The following is a 17918-nucleotide window of genomic DNA, read 5'->3' on the forward strand; positions in this document are numbered from 1 at the left end:
TGTGCGACAACCAACTGCCCATGCAGCCCATGCGCAAATACATCGCCAGCGCCGTGTCCCGGAATAACCGACATTCGTTCCATTGCGACAAACCGCCAATCCATCTGCGGCACGTCGCTTCCCTTGCGACCTTTCTTCTTCGTTGTTTCGAAAAGCGATGTTGACGTGTTGTTCGATCTCGCCTGTGTGCGTCTACAAAATATTTAGCAGAGACCTCTTGATAGCTTCCTTTTCTTTTGTTGTGGATATCCCTTCTTGTACCTTACCTTAACTTTTTACATTATAGGCATTCAGTGTCATGTTCATACTTGCCTTTTGGGGGTTGCAGCTTTTGCTGCTGATTGATCTTGACTCGGAGAACTAACAGTATTATACAGCTTCCAATCTTCTTACTCCGCTGGTGGGTTGAAAGCAGACATCTCCCACCAGCCCAAGGTATGTTCCAGTCTTGCAAACATGATCTCGCGTATCATGCTACAATCGTCGTTGCACAACCATCGGCTAGCTCTCGATCGTCGGATGGCTGATTTGGGCCTTCGCTTTCGATCAACGTCAGCCTCGGAGTACGATGTGGGCTTCAATTGGATGCCACCAAATTTCAAGGCAAGTCCAAATGGAGTGTACAGCGGTCCAACCTCATACAAGAAATTGGCCTTGTGGTATTTTCGCAAGATGATTCAACAAAGCTCTCGCGAACAATTTTGCCAAGAATTTTCAAAGTGCTGGCAAATGTGTATGTCTGCCGCATGTCTGCCGCGATCGAGAGCAATATCAGATCTGCGATGTTTTGTCTCCATCAGACATGGTTCAAGATGGCAGTGAAAGTCAGATAAGTAATCATAAATTGCGATCACCGAAAACAAGTATTCCAGGCCTTGGACGACGTGAGAAGATGAGCGTCGCATGCGCCACCGCATGAATGACGTAGCCCGCATATCGCACCTGCCTCACAATTATGCGGATACTTAGATAGCTCGCTCCTCACAACAGACTTCATCGACGAACCCAATCATTATACCCGTCAATCATGCCGCCGAAACAAACACAGCAGAAAGCAAAACCGGAAGCTTCGAACAATCAAGCGATGGCCGACAACAACGCGAACGGACAGGCTCCGCAAAGCGGCATTCCGGAACGTGACATCAAACAGAACTCGGGCGTGTCTGCCAGTATGGCACTGCAAGCCACGCAAAAAGCATGGGAATTGAGACAAGCCGCCAAGGGAGCGGGTGATGCGGACGCACGACAAGCTACTCTTGCAAAGGCTGTCAACAAAGAGATCGAGGCCGAGTCTTTTGGCAAGGCAGCAAAGTACGCTCAGTCTGGAGCCTTCCAAGGACTCGCTGCCGGTGCTGGCTTGGGAGTACAACCTGGTGTCACCCTTGGTAAGCTTACCGGAGCCATCGTTGGTGGTACAGTCTCGACAGTGACTGGACTACTCGGCGCTGGCGTTGGTTCTGTCTACGGAGCCATGAGAAGCGAACCTTTGTGGAACATGGGAGAGATGGCTAGTCAAGGTGTACAAGGTGTCGTCGGTGACTTCCTTCCCGATTGGAAGTCAACACCTGCACAAAAGAAGGCATTGGACAAGATGGTCATGCAGACCAAGGAGACACAAGCACCCAGCAAGGACGAGCTCGAGCAGATGAAGAACGACATGCCCGACCAAGCGCCATCGTCTTGGTCGCAATCAGCAAAAGATATGACCGGCTACCTCCCCGGCATGCCGTCAATGCCCAGCATGCCCTCCATGTCACAAGCAGGTTCTGCCGTCGGTTTGGGCGGTCTGGGCGCATCACTAGGCATGGGAGGAGGTGGAGGCCAGGAAGCCCAACAAACCACCCAACAACCCAAAAAGCGAAGCCAATCTCAACCCAAGCAAAGCGAACAAGCACCCAAGCAGCAAAAGACATCCAACACCCAGCAATCCTCGAAACCCGCACCACCCAAGCAAGCCCCTAAACCGAAAGAGGCCCCCAAGCCCAAAGAAGCTCCCACAGCCAACACGACCTCATCCCAACAAACACAAGCACCAAAGACGAATGGCACATCACAGTCTAAGCAGTCGACGGGACCGACAACACGATCGGCTTCACAGAAGCAGACGCCTGCACAAAAGCCCGCTGCCCAGCCACAAGCAGCCAGCAAACCCGCCCCTAAGCCCGCTTCCTCGAGTGCAGCCGCAGAAAAGAAGAAGCCGAGGAAATTGAACTCGGGCAAGAGCAATGGAACACAAGCAAAATCCACACCTGCTGCCGCATCTGCTCCTGCGAAGAAAGGGCCGAGGAAGTTGGAGACGCGCAAACCTGCTGCTACTGCCGCTTGATCGCTCTGCCAGCTATCAAAGTCCGCACTTGTGCATGTCTCGGTATGATGTTTTGGAAAAGTGTTTGAATAGCGCGTTGGCCTTTTTGTATATGATGTGGATGCGTACATGTCCGATCCTGGTTTGTTGATATTTGTACATAGCTTTAACGATACCAATGTTTTCTTATTTCTTGTTTCTCTGCACCTTTTGGCTATCAAGTATTACTCTGTCGTGAATATTCGCTACCACCATCACCATTGTTAATTTCCTCATCCAAATACTACCCATTATGTCCTTGCTTTCGTTGCAGTACAATGTTTACTATTTACCATCCTCAAAAGGACCATCCATGCGTTCGCAAAAGCGAGGGTTTTAGGTCTTGTGTGCTAGCTAGCCCCGAGTATTTGTATATTTACATGATTGATAATATGTTGATTACTTATTACATGAACCGAAACCCAATTCTCTGGCTCTTTGCAATTGTATCTAGGTGATGTAACAGTTATTATGACATTGTTGTTGTTCCTAACTTTTTATGTTTGGTGTAGCTGAATGCAAAAGGACAGGGTGATATACTCAACAAGCAGTTTTCTCATAAAAGTGATGATACGACGATGGGTATTTGTTTTCATCTTTAGGGATCTTGTTAGAGACTAGGTAGTGGTGAGTTTTATGTGGTTTAGGAGGTACGGAGTAGAGGAGCAGGGTTTTGCGATGTTAAGATGATGTTTTGTGTTTTCAAATGACGAGATTCGATTTCACAGCCGAGAACCAATGGTTAAACAACAAATTCTCTATCACAAGCAGCATGTAGAGAAATAGCAAGTTAACTGCAGCACGTATCCCTGAGGCCAACTCTTTTGATTGTCGATGCAAGATATTGATATAGTCATTAATACAATCGGGGTGACATCTCTAGCACAATCTGGATTGAAAAATCGAATGTCGACAGCGATGACCAGGTTCTAATTTAGTCTTTGACTCATCGGATAGACATAAAGAACCGGATCAAGATTGTATATAGCCTATCAAACATTGCGACAAAAAGGCATCTTTACCATTGCGAATTAGTGCTCGCAGTTTCATATTAGCGTGGTCAGGGTCGCTCCTCGGATCGACTTGTGTCAAGAGGATGCAATTTGCTCACCTATTTCACGATGGCAATATCCCATAATAGCAAGACATCCCCCTCCTCACCATTTCCCCAGCTTCAACCTATTGTATTAGACTATCAGAGCAGTGCATTCAACAACCTCGGTATCCGGTTCACCCCTCCAAACCCATCATCTCCAAAACCTCGTCCAACGGTCGGATATCAGAAAACCCAGCCATGAGTAATAAGCCGAACTATCTTCAAAGGATTTCTCCAAAGTACCAAGATTCGGTCCTTCTTCAATTTGATGGAGAAGAAAAGTATGGAGTTTTGCAAAAGCGCGTGTTTATTGTTGAGAACAAGTAGATGGAACAATATGAGAAGATTCGATACGAGGGTGAATTTGAGTCTCATTGATAACGGCTATCGCGAATGCGCGAGTGAGACCGAGATGAGTTTCACGTGCTTGGAAGTCGGTCCTTCTTCTAGAAGATGGAGAAGTGGATGTGATGGAACGTAGACTCCTGATTAGAACCAGCACTTGATTGCAAGAAAGTATTGATCGCAAGTATAGGATAGTGAGTTCCGAGGGAACGTGTAAGTGATTCCAACGGTCGAGTACAAGTGGAAGCCATGAACGGTCACTGCAAACACCGGGTCCTTGTGGTTCTCAATAAGGTACACGGAAGAAGGCATGCCAGCAAAGTCGACAACTATCCATGAGGTAGAATCGTCCCTTCATGCGTAGGTGGAAAGGTTGACGGAAGGTGTGTAAGAGTTGGAAAGGTATAGCCGCGAGGCAAAAGCCATGCCAACGGCCAGTGAACGGCCATCAAGGATGTTGAATCATAGATGCCGTATGTTCAGTCAGTTTTCTGGAAGACCGCTGAAGCATGAGATGTTGTGCTTCTGAAGCATATTGTAAAACACAATCGCTATGATGGACATCGATGTCAGTGGCTGAGGCAAGGGGACGAACTGTCAGCAAGCCGTTATTTACGAAACAGCTGCGTTGCGTATACCGCAGATGACGTCGGTCTTGTTTTGCAAAGTTGCCCCTGAGAAGAGGCAACGCATGGTGGTGGCAAAGGTGAACTTTGTGTCCTTGAAACCGGATGCAGTTGCGAAGTGGTATCCTGAGATCCGAAGGCGAAAGGTGTAAGTGGCGGAGGAAATGGGCGTAAACGGCGAAATATAAGAAAAGTCGAAAAACGGTCATTGCGAACCATTGATGGAGTTTCGATGTGGCTTCTGTCTATTTTCTGGAAGCTCAGGATTGGAGTGCGGAGTCAAGCTCCTGTAGTGATATGCATTTTGAAGTGAAAATCGCAAGAACGAAGAGCAGGAAGTTGTGTCAGTGGCGGTGATAATGAATGTCAGAGGCCAATCAACGGCTATCGTGAACCAGATTAGTTTTGAGAACCTCTGTCACCAAATCAATAGATTGAAGCTGATTTCTTTACAGCAAGATGTAATATTGAAGTGTGTATCTCGCTGGCCGCACAATTTGTCAACTTCGATGAGCGAATTGCAGAGAAAGAAGATATTCAGGAGTTTCAAGAAACAGTGCGATCGAAATCGAGGAAAGAAATCATCGTCGTGCCTGCCTTGTCAAAACTCTATAAACACAGAAGCCGAGGCACGCGAAGTTGTTGAGGTTAGCGAGTTACAGAGAGCGTACGAAAAAAGATCGACATATTGATCGGCAGTGAGAAGATCTTCCAGAAACCCGAGCGAAGCGATCGACCATACCATTTTGTTTCGGTTATCATGAACGTAGAAGCCCATCTTTTCCAACTGCGAATGCGATCTTCAATCGAAGAAGACAACGATACGTGCGTAGATTGTACATAGCCCTTATCGAATGTCCGAAATCAAGCATAAACATAGGGTTGGCATTAAGATAACACAGAACGCGAAAAAAAACGGTTATATCGATAGCATTTTCAAAATTCTGCTTCGCATTCCGAAGCAAGAGGGAGAACCCGCAATAGCATCCCACATGTCAAAACTTAAAACGCACGTACTTCTGTGTTCTGATTGACCAACTCTTATATAATTCTGACATGTGAAAGAATAGCACAAGCGAATATGACGATCCTGCTATTGGTCGAATGACTGAGACATGGAGCCCTACAAGGCTTCTCGCTTCTTGGAAGTCAAGAAGCAACGATCGTCGTTGAACACGAAGGGGCTGTGAGGGACTCGCACGCAAAACACGTGCCGTGCTTGAGACATGCGCATTGGCATCAACATTGGATGTCAACAAGATGTGCAAAAGTCCGAGGCAACAGGTATCCATCGACGGCCGAGTTAAGTTCGAATGACAATCGGTGATGGAGAAAAGGTTTGTTTACACAGCGCACTGACTTGATGAAAGAAGGTTCATTATTGTGCATTGTCTTGACAGCTGTCGAGGAACTTGTTGATGAGAAGCCACCACAGGCAATAGTCGCTCCCTAGGGGATGTACCTATTTTGTTTGGACCATACTTTGTGTTGCCCTGAAAGAGAGAGAGAGCATGAGACCGCAGAGCTGAAGGCACATGCAGCAAGACAGACGGGAAGAGACACGGAATTTGCTGCCGACCCGAAAATAAAGTTCATGCTGACAGAAGGACCACATTTTTCGGAATGTGGTTCCTGCAAGCACGGGAATCACATAGACAACACAACAGGGCGAGCACAAACAATGGCAAAATCGGCACTCTGAAGGGAAGCAGGAGAACAGAAGTGTTTGGTAGAAAATTTGTTCGTAAAATGTGTCTAATATCGACAAGAAGGTAGTTTCGTAGTCATCATCATCATCTTGATCGTAAGCCATTGTCCAAAAAAATCAATCCAACAGTTCAATGCCACGAACTCCATCCAGCGCCATACAGGAAACAATATGCAGGAAGGAAGAAACAAAGGAAGTATTTACATGGAACCACACCACTTCTCCTTCTCGGACCAGAGGTCGTCAGAAGTACGTCTAAGATCTTCTTGGATCTCGTAGCGGACATCGCCCTTCGCGGCGTCCCATTCCTCGAGTGACTCCTTGAAGTGCTCGACGAGGCGTTGTTGATCGCATTGTCTGGCTGTGATGACTTCGCTGGGGCCCGTGAAGGCCTTTGTGAAAGCGACGATGTCGTAGAGGCTGAGACCCTTGCCAAACTGTAGGACAGTGTTGACAGCGTCGAGCTCAGCATCGTGAATCTGTTGAGCGTGACTCATCAAAAGCTTGAGGCTTTCAGGAACAGCAGGGTGGGAGAGAGAAAGAGGAGTGACGTTGCCATATGAGCCGTTGACGCAGAAAGGGCAGTCAGGACCGTGAGCAAGTTTTCCATCAAGCATGCGGAAGTCTGCGGAGATCTCACACTCTGAGTCCCACGCAGAAGGCTGAAGAGTAAAGCTCATGTCGCGGATGAGGGGTTGCGAAGGAGGAAGAGTGCAAAGCCATGACTCAGCAGCAGGCGAGAAGGAGGTGGTGTACTTGGTAAGGCAGCAGGGTTCAGGGCAGGTGGCATCGATGCCAGGCACAGAGCTGAAGAGAGAGATGAAAGAGTTGCTGCCGAGGAAGACGGGCAGTGCCTCCTGGCGAGTTTGGCGGCATACGCGAGTGATTGCCGGAGGGGCAGCCAATGTGTCGATGTAGAGAGGTTCCGACTCAGTCACTGCGTATCCATAGATCATGAGACGAATCTCAGCAGGAAGCTCAAGGAAGCGGAAGGAATCAGAGGACGAGCCAGTAGGCTTTGTGGGGTTGGGAGAAGCAGCAAGACGGGATTGTTGATGAGTCTTTGTGAGTTGTGCTTGAATCAGAGCAGAGTGGTAGTAAGGAGATGCCGAGACAGTAGGAACAGCCTGAGGAATTGCCTTGGTCTGCTCCTTGTCCTTGGTCAGGCGGGCAGCAACAGGCTTCTGATGACGTGCCCAAGTCTTGATGCTTGAGTTTTGAGAAGACATGTTGGAGCGTCGTGTCTTGGTGCGAGAGGTTCTGGTCGAACGAGATCCAGCCATGTTTCTGATATGTGGAGAGTGTTACGTGGATTGGTGGTTGGAAGAAAGAATCGGAGGACGAGACGCCTTCAAGTAAAAGAGGCAGAGGCAGCGAAGAAAAAAAGATGCCGTTTGTTCAAAGACGAGCGGTCGTCAACAGTGTAAACAGTGATGGGCGGGGCTGGGAAGTGGGGTTCAAGCCAGGATATGCAAGTAGAGCGTTGTCTTTGACTGTTGTGCCGTGCTTTGTAGCTTTTCTTGGTGGTAAGATGTCGTGTTGGTGTATAAGAGTCTCTATTCCTGGATGGATCAGCGAGAGAGGTCGTATATGAGCTTTCGAAATTATTTCTAGTGGACACGAGAAGAAGGAGCTTGTTAATATAACATCTCAAACCTCTACGGCACGGAAGTGACACAAGCTGCTTCACATTACGGCTTGCTGGACTACGGCAGGCCGTTCTTGATGTCTTTGGTTGAGGTTTCACTCAACCCGGCCCCGCTGGAAGGATAGCAACGGTCGCGTGAAGGAAATGCGAAGGCAAGGCAGAGGAAAAAACGTTCGGCGGGCTGGTCGTATCACTATCACGACGGTTGTCGCACAGCTGGACAACAACGGCTTTTTGGCAACGTCGACCTTGCTCGGCCATTCATCGTCAGCTCAGTCGTGTGCCGTGCGACACTGGCAAATTCGCGAGACGCTGAGAGCCGCAAATCCTGCAACGGCTTTGCAACGTCGCTCGATCATCTCTGCCTCGCGAGCTCGCTGCTCCCAGCAGCCGTTTCGCTGCTGACGTACGGGATCGCCGACGTCAATGATAACCTAAGACAAGACACAATCGATTGCGATAGATACCCATACAAGCCTGCCGCGGGACGTTGAAGTTGCCATCATGGAGGCAGGAGAAGGTTGAAGGAAGACGATGTGGAAAGTCAAGCAGCTTGCGACCTCCAAGATTCCGGCTTTTTCTACCAGACCCTCTCCGCAATATTGGCATGCCGTACCGAACTTGTGGCTTGTAGCTTCAAGCCCTCTTGCACCTCATCATCAGCTTGACCCTGCTCTTCCTGGCAACAGTCACCCAAGCCTTCGGGCGGTCACAGCTCCCCTCTGTCGTGGTACCTCTGCTACAAGTCAGCTCTACTCATACCGTCCAGCCCACCAAGCCACCACGAGTCATACTTGCATCTGCAGAAACATGTTCTGACCGCTGCGACAACTCATACTCTATCTACGTGCCAGTCCTAGAGCTGTGTTTCGCCTAGAATACGAGCACCCAACTCCTTCTCCGTTGGTCTGCTCTGTTCAGCTCTGTCGGCGATTCTGTCGTGAACTTTCTTGCAATCTCAATATCCCAAACAAGGACCGTACAATTTCATAGCGCTGCCCTATGCGTCTGCGCAGCACAGTCCATGACAATCCATAGAGCCAATTTCTGCTACTCGTGATACTTTTCCGACTTAACTCTACCTGCTTATACTGATCACGATTCGTGAGATCACATTCCATTCGGCCTTCCTCTTTGAGCTGACGATCTCCATTTGCTTGCAGATTTTATCCACTCAGCATGCGCGGGAGGAAATTGTCCTCGGACCCACAATACAACATAATCTCCCGAGACTGCAACCTGTACCTGCAGGCAATGTCTTACCTACTTCAACTGCCTGTCCTGCCTTCCTCCGCTGGTTCATGTTCCTTCAGGCGTGAACCGAGACACAAAGACATTCTCCGTTTGGCAGCGGAATTCGCGATCGACGTCGCCGTTCGAATGTCTTACCTATAAGCCAGCCCTTGCGTCTTCCTAATACGGCAGCCCGATCACTGTTCCATGGTCACACATACTCTTTCAAGCACTCTTGACATCTCGTCTTGCCCTCTACATGTGTTGCCGAACTTTGTATCCATTTTCGGCGTCGTCCAAGCCTTTGGCCTTCCCCGAAAGACCGGCGGCCCCGGCAAGCCACTCCTCTGGGATTGCGGGCAGTCCGCCGAGGCTGTTACCCTTTTCGTCGGTAACCTTCAAACATGTTCTTGAGATCTGAATCAACAAATCTCTGCGTCACTCTTGCCGCATACGACATGTGCTCTTCTTCTGTTCAAACGTTATTGGACACGGGAGACCAAGAACAACACATGCTCTCTTCGATCGACATTCTGCATGATTCAAGCGCTCTTGTACATGCTTTGGCATTGTCTTGCTATATCGCCGGATCGACGTATTGTACGGCGGATCAATCATAAGGCGGATCAAGACCAAGAACACAGACTCCGATAGTCTTGAGTTCTTCGTGCTGATCCACTTGTTCACATGTCTTCAAACTCATCGAACCAAGACGAGAAAGTCGGCCGAATGCAATAGCTCTGCAGAAGTGCTACCAGTGTTTGTTCAGGGTTTTGACGAGTGCCATGATGACTGCAATGTACCACTGCGAGGCATTTCGATAGTGCAGCTCAACACCGAGGCCAACCACTCGACCGGAACAGAGTCCCAGGAGCTGGAAGACCCGACTACTCCGCAAGTTCATCCATCTTGTCTACGCTCAGCTTCCTCTCTGCACGTGGTGGTGGTTGAATCCTTCGACTCTTGGTTGGCTGCTTGGGTCGGCATCTCAACAAAGGGCAAGAGATCTACGGTGGTCGAGGAGCAAGCCACCAGACTGTCGGATCTCTGTTGCCGTGGACGTTGTGAATGGTGCATTTCTTCGGCTCCTGAAAAGCGCGGGTCTGAAGCAGCTGTGCTTCGCGCGTCGCGCATCAGCTGTTGTCGCAAGTGTTGGTCGGCCTCAGGCCAGATGGTTGCGGTGACCGGAGAATTTTCATTCGTGCTGTGCAGCGATCCCCCCGCCATCTTGCAGATCCATGCATGTGCCCCGCAGCTCATCTGTGTTTGTTTGCTCTTTCCTCGACTTGCATCTGCACCTGCGTTCGACGAAGACACGCATACATCGCCATGTCCTGCAACTTATCGCGTTTCTTCACATGCCTGCGTTTCACCTACTGTTGTAGGCATCGCTGGGTCATAACGGTCTTCCTGCACAGCCCCAGCCACGTCGAGTTGTGCGCGTCGTCTTCTAACGGTTTTCACGTCGACGGACTCCGAGTTACCTGTCCGGTTGTTTCTGCCAAACGAACCAAGCCTATGTTATTTCGGGCGGACTTTTCATACCGCTATCCTCGGACTCATCCTTTGCTATGTATACCTAGTACTACAGCCCCACCGCCAAAGAATGGTTCACAAGGAAAAAGACGTTGGAGCTGCTCTACCGTCTCGTAAATCCTTCCTCGGCCTCTTGAAGCACCCAACACAACACGCAGCTGAGGTTCTGATTACTACTGCGCTCCGGTGACCAGCCTCGTCGCAAGACATATTGGCATGGGTATGGTATCCTTGTGAAACAGTTGTCTGTCGGAAAAATTTCCATGCCGTGCTGGCGGCAGACCTCTACCGGCTTCTAGAAATCCTTCCCTCGGTTCTTGCTTGGGCGTTTGTGAAACACAAGGGCCAGAGACGCCTTGCCCTGACTGGCTTCACACGCTTCGACCTTTTGTGGTTGATGCTTCCATACGCACGTATCGCCAGCACTGTTACTGCTTTACCAGCCATATCTCATGGAACGTCTGCCCTGTGCATTATGGTCTCTGTCTGAAGCATAAACGTAAATGTTTGTAGCGAGAAGATGTAGCGGCGTTTCGAAAGCCGAGTGAGGTTTTGAATGCAAAGCACACTGCTCACTCAGATTGCATGGCTGGCTTCATAACGCTCGACGAATCCTCCAGCGGCTGCGGACTGCTTACGCGCGGAAAGATCTGCCTATCAATCATTCTTTCACAAGTCTTGCTGACCTCTACCACAATTCGACACAACTCTCTTGACTCGAACAGACAGCTGTCGTCGGCTGCAGATTACAAGTCGCAGAGTTCTGCATCAGCAAGACTTGTGACCAGACCGTTGCGCACAACCAAGGGTTCAAGCAGATCCCGTTTGGAGAGGCGTCCTTCTTTAGATCTTCTCTTCGTGGCTTGCAGTCTTTCAGCTGACGCCCAAGGACGCCCCAAAATTCTATAACACACGGCTCTTATTGCCCAGACTGTTCGAAAAGAACCCTGCGGCTCTCCCTTCTTCTATGCAACAGTCGGGCGTCGTACGACCACCGGCATCGCAACTCCGTTTCTGTTGCCCTTCTCTTCTGTTCACCTGTCGTCTGCTTATGCTTTCCGCACGCCTCGTCGGCTGTTCCGAGAGCTTTATCTGGTGAGTCAATCTTTGATTCTTCTCGGGCTTCACCGTGACTCTTTTCTTGGAAAAAGGTAAGTCTGTATCGGCTCTGAGGTCCGAAAACTGTTCATGGTATAGGGCTTGCAGTCTCATCGGCTACTATTGTCGCACAGCTTCGGAGTGAATGCCATTCGGTACTGCTCTCGGCGGCGGCGTGGACAATGTTGTTTGGTGCCGTATGTCTCTGCTCTCTTCGCGTGTGTCTAGACGCCTCGTCGCGTGGATGAAAAAGAGCCGGATGTCTCTCATTCACGAGGCATGGCTTGTTCGCACTTGCCACAGAAACTTTCGAGAAGGCATTGTCCGGCTGTCCTTGGTCCAAAAGTTTCGGTATGGTCTATAAACCGAACTCGGTATGTATCCGCGAGTGGCTTTGCTGGCCCTTGCTCTGGACTATACTTGCAGTGCTCTATGGACCCTGCATTGAGGCTAATCCGCTTTTGTGATGTGCAGAGCGAACTGCATACTGCATGGATGATGGCGCACACTTCTTGCTCATCACCACTCCACAATATTCAAGAGATTCTCTACCACATCTCAAGGCATCTCTTACCCTGCATCTGACTTTGCAGCTCTTCAGCTCACTGCAGCTACCGACTTCCTCAGTCTGGAATTCGAAAGTATGTGCCGCAAGCTTGTGGAGCCGCCAGCTGAGTTGAGACTCCTGCTTCCTACATACCGCGGATACATATCTTATCGTTTATGCAAGCACGTTCCAATAATGCATACTTGAATCAATGAACCTGGTTCGTGGTTTCCAAAGGTACTCCAGTACTTGTACATCGGAACTGTTGTCCGAGACCGGGCTTTCCATCCGTTGCTCCTTCTCTGTCCTGCCCGTGTGCTAAATTCTGTCACTTCTAGCCATCTCCTACGGCCACGCCCGGGGTTATTTAGTCTGTAGAAATGCACAATGTTTTTAAGATCTCTCTAGTCGTCCGCAGAGAGGCGCTAAGTTTCACACTCTCAGTGGAGGGCTGCACTGATCTTAAAAACATTGTGCATTTCTACAGGGTGCGCGTGACAAAGTTTAGCACACGGGGAGGGTTTAAACGCTTCAGCTGTCGCGGTACACAAATGCGGACGTATTTGTTGGCCCGAGGTCCCTTCCTTCTATCTCTGCACTATCCTTCGAACTGTCTGAAGTTCTACTCTCATCTGTCACTCCTGTCTTCTTGAGGATGCGGTAAGTTTGGTCTCTGCTGGATGAAGCCTTTTATCTACCAGAGCTTTTCAGAAATGCCCGGTATCCACCACGAATCTCGCCTTACACATGTGATATCACACGAGCCCACGAATGAAAGAGATGCAAAGGCAGAAAGATGATTTTCGCTACCTTCTACCCCCCATGGTAAATGATTATGAGAGCTTGGATTGTTCTTTCTAGAGCCGCATATGTTATTTACCAAGNGAAGAAGCGCACCAGGTTAGTAAGCTGAGAGAGAGAAGAAGCGCACCAGGTCAGTGAGCTGAAAGAGAGAAGAAGCGCGCCAGGTTAGTAAGCCGATTTTTCTACACCACTCAAGATGAACGTGATCTGGTTGACCGAGTCAGCCCTGTTATGAGTGGGCTGGACTGGAGCCAAGAACAGTTCAAGGCCGGCGGGGCCCCGCAACGGCTGCCAATGGGTGGTCGAAAGTGACGTGCATGGCGCTCCGAACCCTGTTAGACAGGCTCACGTGTCGATCTGCCCTTGTCTCCCGACCACGGCGGTGCATACGAAGGATGCAAGGCTGCTGCAAGTCTCGACATGTATACAATTTCTCCTTCCTCCCTTTCACTTGCTTACTGCCCCTTCTCGACCCTTCCGCGACAGGTCCATCATCTTTGGACTGTTCTTCCGACGCGATTATGTCTTGAAACTTCGACTGCGATATCACAATTGGACAACATCGACCAGAAAGAGATAGACTCGAGGGATTGAGCCGAGATGCCCGACGGAATCACCGACGCAAAAAATGGCATTACTGGCGGCTACAAAGGCGAAAATGCCATAATTATCCGAGCCATGCTGGCCTTCACTGCCATAGCCTGGTACAACTCGGCCGAACTGATCATACTGGTCCTTGTCGTCTTCAAACGCTACTCTGGGTTATACTTCTGGTCGTTACTCATCACATCGGCTTCGATCATACCGTACTCGGTCGGCGCTTGGTTGAAACAAGTTGGAGAAAGCGATGCCATGGGCATGATCATACTGTCGAGCATTGGCTGGGTTGTCATGGTACCAGGACAGAGTCTAGTGTTATACTCTCGACTTCACTGCATCACACAAAACCAGAAATTGCTGAAGGGGATACTGTACATGATCATCATCAACGCCATCATCCTTACCGTCCCGACAAATGTTCTGTCTCTCGGCTCAAACTCCAGCAAGTACTATCTCTTCACTACTGGATACTCGGTCATGGAAAAGATACAAATGACGGCCTTCACCGCCCAGGAACTGATCATCTCTTCCATCTACCTGATTGAAGTACGTCGAGTGCTCAAAGTCGTTGATGACGGTCGCTTCCGAAAAATCATGTGGGAACTCGGCGCCATCAACGTCGCAATCATCGTCCTAGATGTTGCGCTTCTCGCTGTCGAATATCTGGGCCTATACCAGATCGAAGTCACACTGAAAGGAATGTGCTATAGTATCAAGCTGAAGCTGGAGTTCGGTGTTCTGTCAAAGCTGGTCAAAATAGCCACTGCTCGGCAAGGCGTCTACGACCTCAACACTGGCTCCGACAGCAACGGCACGAAAAACACAATGACCTACCAAGGTCATGGAACTTGGCTGACCGATCTTTCGGCTTCACCTGCGACACTGACGACGTTACCGTCGAACACCACATACAGTACTGCCAAGCGAAACAGTACCTGGGGAAGCTTGTTTCAATCCAACAACCCATTCTCATCTGCTCATGCGGAGGTGCAGAAGAAACATCACGACTTTGAAGCCAACGTCACCTTCTCGCAAACCGATCCGCTGCCCAAACCGAGTCCGGTTGCCGAATATATATCCCACCCTCCTCCCATTGTGACTTCAAGACGATCTTCAACCGAAGAAATGTACCCTGGACGACTCGGCTGAACTAGGATTGAGCTCATGCATGCAAGACATTTGTATGCACGAACAACATCACCGAGACCAAGCCGCCTGATTCCTGCATGGTCATGAACCGTAATCAGACCCATCTTCGTGGTGTAAAGCCACAGGTTCCTGCCCCTTGTTCAGGGGCCAAAGTTACGGGCTCCAAACCCCCAAAGCTGCCTCCTCACTCACAGTCACCCCCTGCGCTGACCGAGTGTCTTATCCCACCTACATGTACGCAGCCATGGACCTGAGCCCCTTCTTCCGCTCGCAAATACGGATTCACGGACCTGAGAGTCTCCTTTACCTTGTAAGCTGGCCCGCGCTCCCAGTGGCCTCTTCGCACTTCTTGCGCCATCCCAGGTGCTTCAGGATGTGGAGGACTCAATCGTATCACGATCGTGAAGAAGGTCTCCAGGGTCAGAGTGCAGGTTATATACTACCGCTGGCGGGAGCGGAAGCACGGATGTCACATGCTCGGCTGAGCATTGTCATTGTGCAGGCGGCATTGCTTGATTTTGAGCTTGTGCGTACGTGGTGTTTGAAAAGTGTTTAGGCAGGAGCGATTCTCTCATGTGAGATAGCACCTGCATCACTTCAAGCTGGAGCAGAAGACCTCAAGCCGAAATAGAGTGTGCTCTCCGGCGCTAGAGCCTACTCTTAGCACACCTGTCACAATGCACAGTTGAATTCACGATCTGACAACCATCCAGAGAGATCCCTCAATTACTCCTCTCTCAATGGTCAAAGCGATCGTCTCAAATACCATCGTGCATTTCTACCACTACATCTCGCGCGGCCGACGGGTTGAAGAGATGAAATATAAAGATGGTGACGATAGTAAGTGAGGGCGAAAAGCATGATTTGCTAAGGATGATCGAAAACATGACTTTGCGATTGAATACTTGATGTTACCCATGGTTTTCTCCGGGCACTTTTATCACAAGAGCAGTTGCAGCAATGCATGAAGTTTTTCCACGACGATGGCTTGTCCCAGGAGAGTGCTAACAGATGGCATATTGGTTGTAGAAGAAGAGGCGGGTGAACAAGATGAAGCATGCTCATGCGTCCAAGAATTTGAATGAGAGAGAGAGGGAGAGAGTGGTGTGAGGGCGAAAGAATGTAAGGGAAGAAATGAAACCATCGATTTCTAATCATATCGTACAGAAAAGCAAAATGTAGAAACTCCTGTATCCGTATGCCCATGTCTCCCGTCCAGTCCTTTGTCGTCAGTACCTTGTGTTGCGCCTCTAGAAACCAAAGACCATGTGTAATCATCTAGAATCCTTCTTGACGATGTAAAGCAACGCCTTGACCATACCAATTTCTTTCCAACTCCTCATCGTTCGCGACTTCTTAGGTCCCCGAGAATCAGATGACACGTCTCGGACTAGCGGTTTCCTCAACATGCTTGTTTCTCCCAGCAAGCAGCGGCGTCCTCTCATTCCCACCATCCTCAGCATTAGCAGCGGCAAAGCTGTTCCATCTGTCCAATTGAGGACGGAGTGCTCTGGTCGAAGGCGACTCTGAAACATCGCGTCTGGAAGAATTGCTGGCGGTAGCAGAAGTGGCGTCAGCGCGACGGGCTTTGCGGTTGTCGCGGATCATGTAGATGATGGCGGTGACGATGAGGGTGAGTTGCATTATGCCGACAAGGACGTAGACGATCCAGACTGACCAGCCGGAGAGGCCGAGACGGAGGATCATGTTGATGCCGAAGATCCAGGTGTACTGTTCGCATCATGTCAGCTTTTGAAGAACTAGAAAATCGAGAAATGAGGATAGAAACTTACAGGTGCACCCATGCAGATACTGGCCAAACTCAGACTGCCCAAGTGGCCAAGATGAATGGTAGTCCAGACCTGAGGAACCCACTGCACGCAAGCAAAGCAAGCGACACAAATACCCAGAACGTTGGCCCATTCTTGCGAGTACCAAGGGAAGCGGTTCAAGATGACAGCCGAGATGAGCATAATGGCGAAAGCGAACGCAACCACAATGATAAGAAGACGGATTGCGCGACGAGCACGGCGGAAAGTGCGATCAGGCGATGACAGAGAACGACGACGACCGTGAAGTTCAGCATCTGCTTCCTCTTCTGAGAAGTAGACATAGAGGAACATTCTACAGATAGCATCAGTTTTGAAGCCCTTGTTTTTCCACAATCCAGCTGTTCAGAAAGATCAAACACTGGAAGAAGTAAAAAGGTACTCACATGCACCAGAACAAAGAAACTCCACTGACGACCTGGAAGATACCGAGCAGACGCGAGATACATCCAAAGCGCGTGTAATGTCTGCAACAAGCAATATCCGTCTGACTTGTTGGCAAAACCATGATATTCGCCACAGCACAAGTTCCAGAAATAGAGCCGAGAAGAATGTAGAGAGTAGAAAGACCTTCTGCAGACTTGCGGCCAATGATACGCGCGAATTGAGGGATATAAGAGACCAGGAGCCATGCTAGAAGTGCACTGTTTTCGATTTGGTCAGCAAGAACGATGATCCGGAAGATTGGCGAAAGCAGAGATCTCGAGAGGCAAAGATGGAAAGAACATACCATGATATGGCAAACTGTCCAGTCGAAGGCTCGGACATCTTCTTGCAGTCATCCTGCGTGATCTTTGAAAAGATATCCATCGCAAAAACCGTTTCCTGCGCCTGCGTTTCTGGTCGGCAGGTCGTGTATGCAGGGAAAAAGGAAAGATAAGAAAGTGACAAAGTGCCGAGAAGAGGGATTATAAAAGGGATCCCCAATCACGCAATGATCGAATCCAAGCCGGCAGACTGGTGGAAGTGAACAAACAGAATAATGGGAAACGTTTAAAGGGGTGGCCGCGACGGAGATGGGTCGTAAAAAAGATTCTTTAAGCAAAAGTTTCAAGAGTCAGGCAAATGGTAAAAACACCGAGTTCTCGACCATTAAACGCAGAACCATCAAGAAAAAAGTGACCGTGACTAGACGAGTCATTTCAACGTCATGTACGACCTGAAACTACAGATATGTTGGCCTGACGATTCTGATTTGATCGCTTGCCTGTGATTCATGCAAAACAACCCCCAATGAGGCGGTGTATGATGGCTTTCAAGAAGAAAATCCCGCCATCGATCAAGCACGTTTGTGCGTGTGGCTCGTAAGTGGTTTGTTTTGTTCGCAGAAGATGATGTGAGAGATTCAACTAAAG

General features: G+C 49.4%; 4 protein-coding genes across 4 annotated transcripts; 2 read left to right on the forward strand and 2 right to left on the reverse strand.

Moving 5' to 3' along the window:
• Nucleotides 1-994: 994 nt before the first annotated feature.
• On the forward strand, nucleotides 995-2496 carry M438DRAFT_343276 (uncharacterized protein). Its single transcript, XM_029904943.1, has one exon. It carries the CDS (start codon nucleotides 1028-1030, stop codon nucleotides 2324-2326), a length of 1299 nt encoding a protein of 432 aa, XP_029763030.1. The 5' UTR covers nucleotides 995-1027; the 3' UTR covers nucleotides 2327-2496.
• Nucleotides 2497-6135: 3639 nt separating this feature from the next.
• M438DRAFT_343278 (uncharacterized protein) lies at nucleotides 6136-7506 on the reverse strand. Its single transcript, XM_029904944.1, has one exon. The coding sequence runs from the start codon at nucleotides 7400-7402 to the stop codon at nucleotides 6320-6322; it is 1083 nt and encodes a 360-aa protein (XP_029763031.1). The 5' UTR covers nucleotides 7403-7506; the 3' UTR covers nucleotides 6136-6319.
• A 6109-nt stretch (nucleotides 7507-13615) lies between these two features.
• On the forward strand, nucleotides 13616-14356 carry M438DRAFT_254020 (uncharacterized protein; the record flags this gene model as incomplete). The annotated part of the gene is made up of 1 exon (XM_029899685.1): nucleotides 13616-14356. A coding segment is annotated over one exon (741 nt), but the record flags the coding sequence as incomplete, so codon positions are not given.
• Nucleotides 14357-15918: 1562 nt separating this feature from the next.
• M438DRAFT_313566 (uncharacterized protein) lies at nucleotides 15919-17373 on the reverse strand (the record flags this gene model as incomplete). The annotated part of the gene is made up of 4 exons (XM_029902565.1): nucleotides 15919-16465; nucleotides 16528-16858; nucleotides 16950-17207; nucleotides 17294-17373. 4 exons carry the CDS (start codon nucleotides 17371-17373, stop codon nucleotides 16106-16108), a joined length of 1029 nt encoding a protein of 342 aa, XP_029763033.1. The 3' UTR covers nucleotides 15919-16105.
• Nucleotides 17374-17918: the final 545 nt, after the last annotated feature.

This window comes from Aureobasidium pullulans (assembly GCF_000721785.1).
Source record: "Aureobasidium pullulans EXF-150 unplaced genomic scaffold scaffold_4, whole genome shotgun sequence".
Taxonomy (NCBI): Eukaryota; Fungi; Ascomycota; class Dothideomycetes; order Dothideales; family Saccotheciaceae; genus Aureobasidium; species Aureobasidium pullulans.

Coding starts and splice junctions, on each gene's coding strand:
- M438DRAFT_343276 (XM_029904943.1), top strand. CDS start 1,028: ATGCCGCCGAAACAAACACAGCAGAAAGCAAAACCGGAAGCTTCGAAC.
- M438DRAFT_343278 (XM_029904944.1), bottom strand. CDS start 7,402: ATGGCTGGATCTCGTTCGACCAGAACCTCTCGCACCAAGACACGACGC.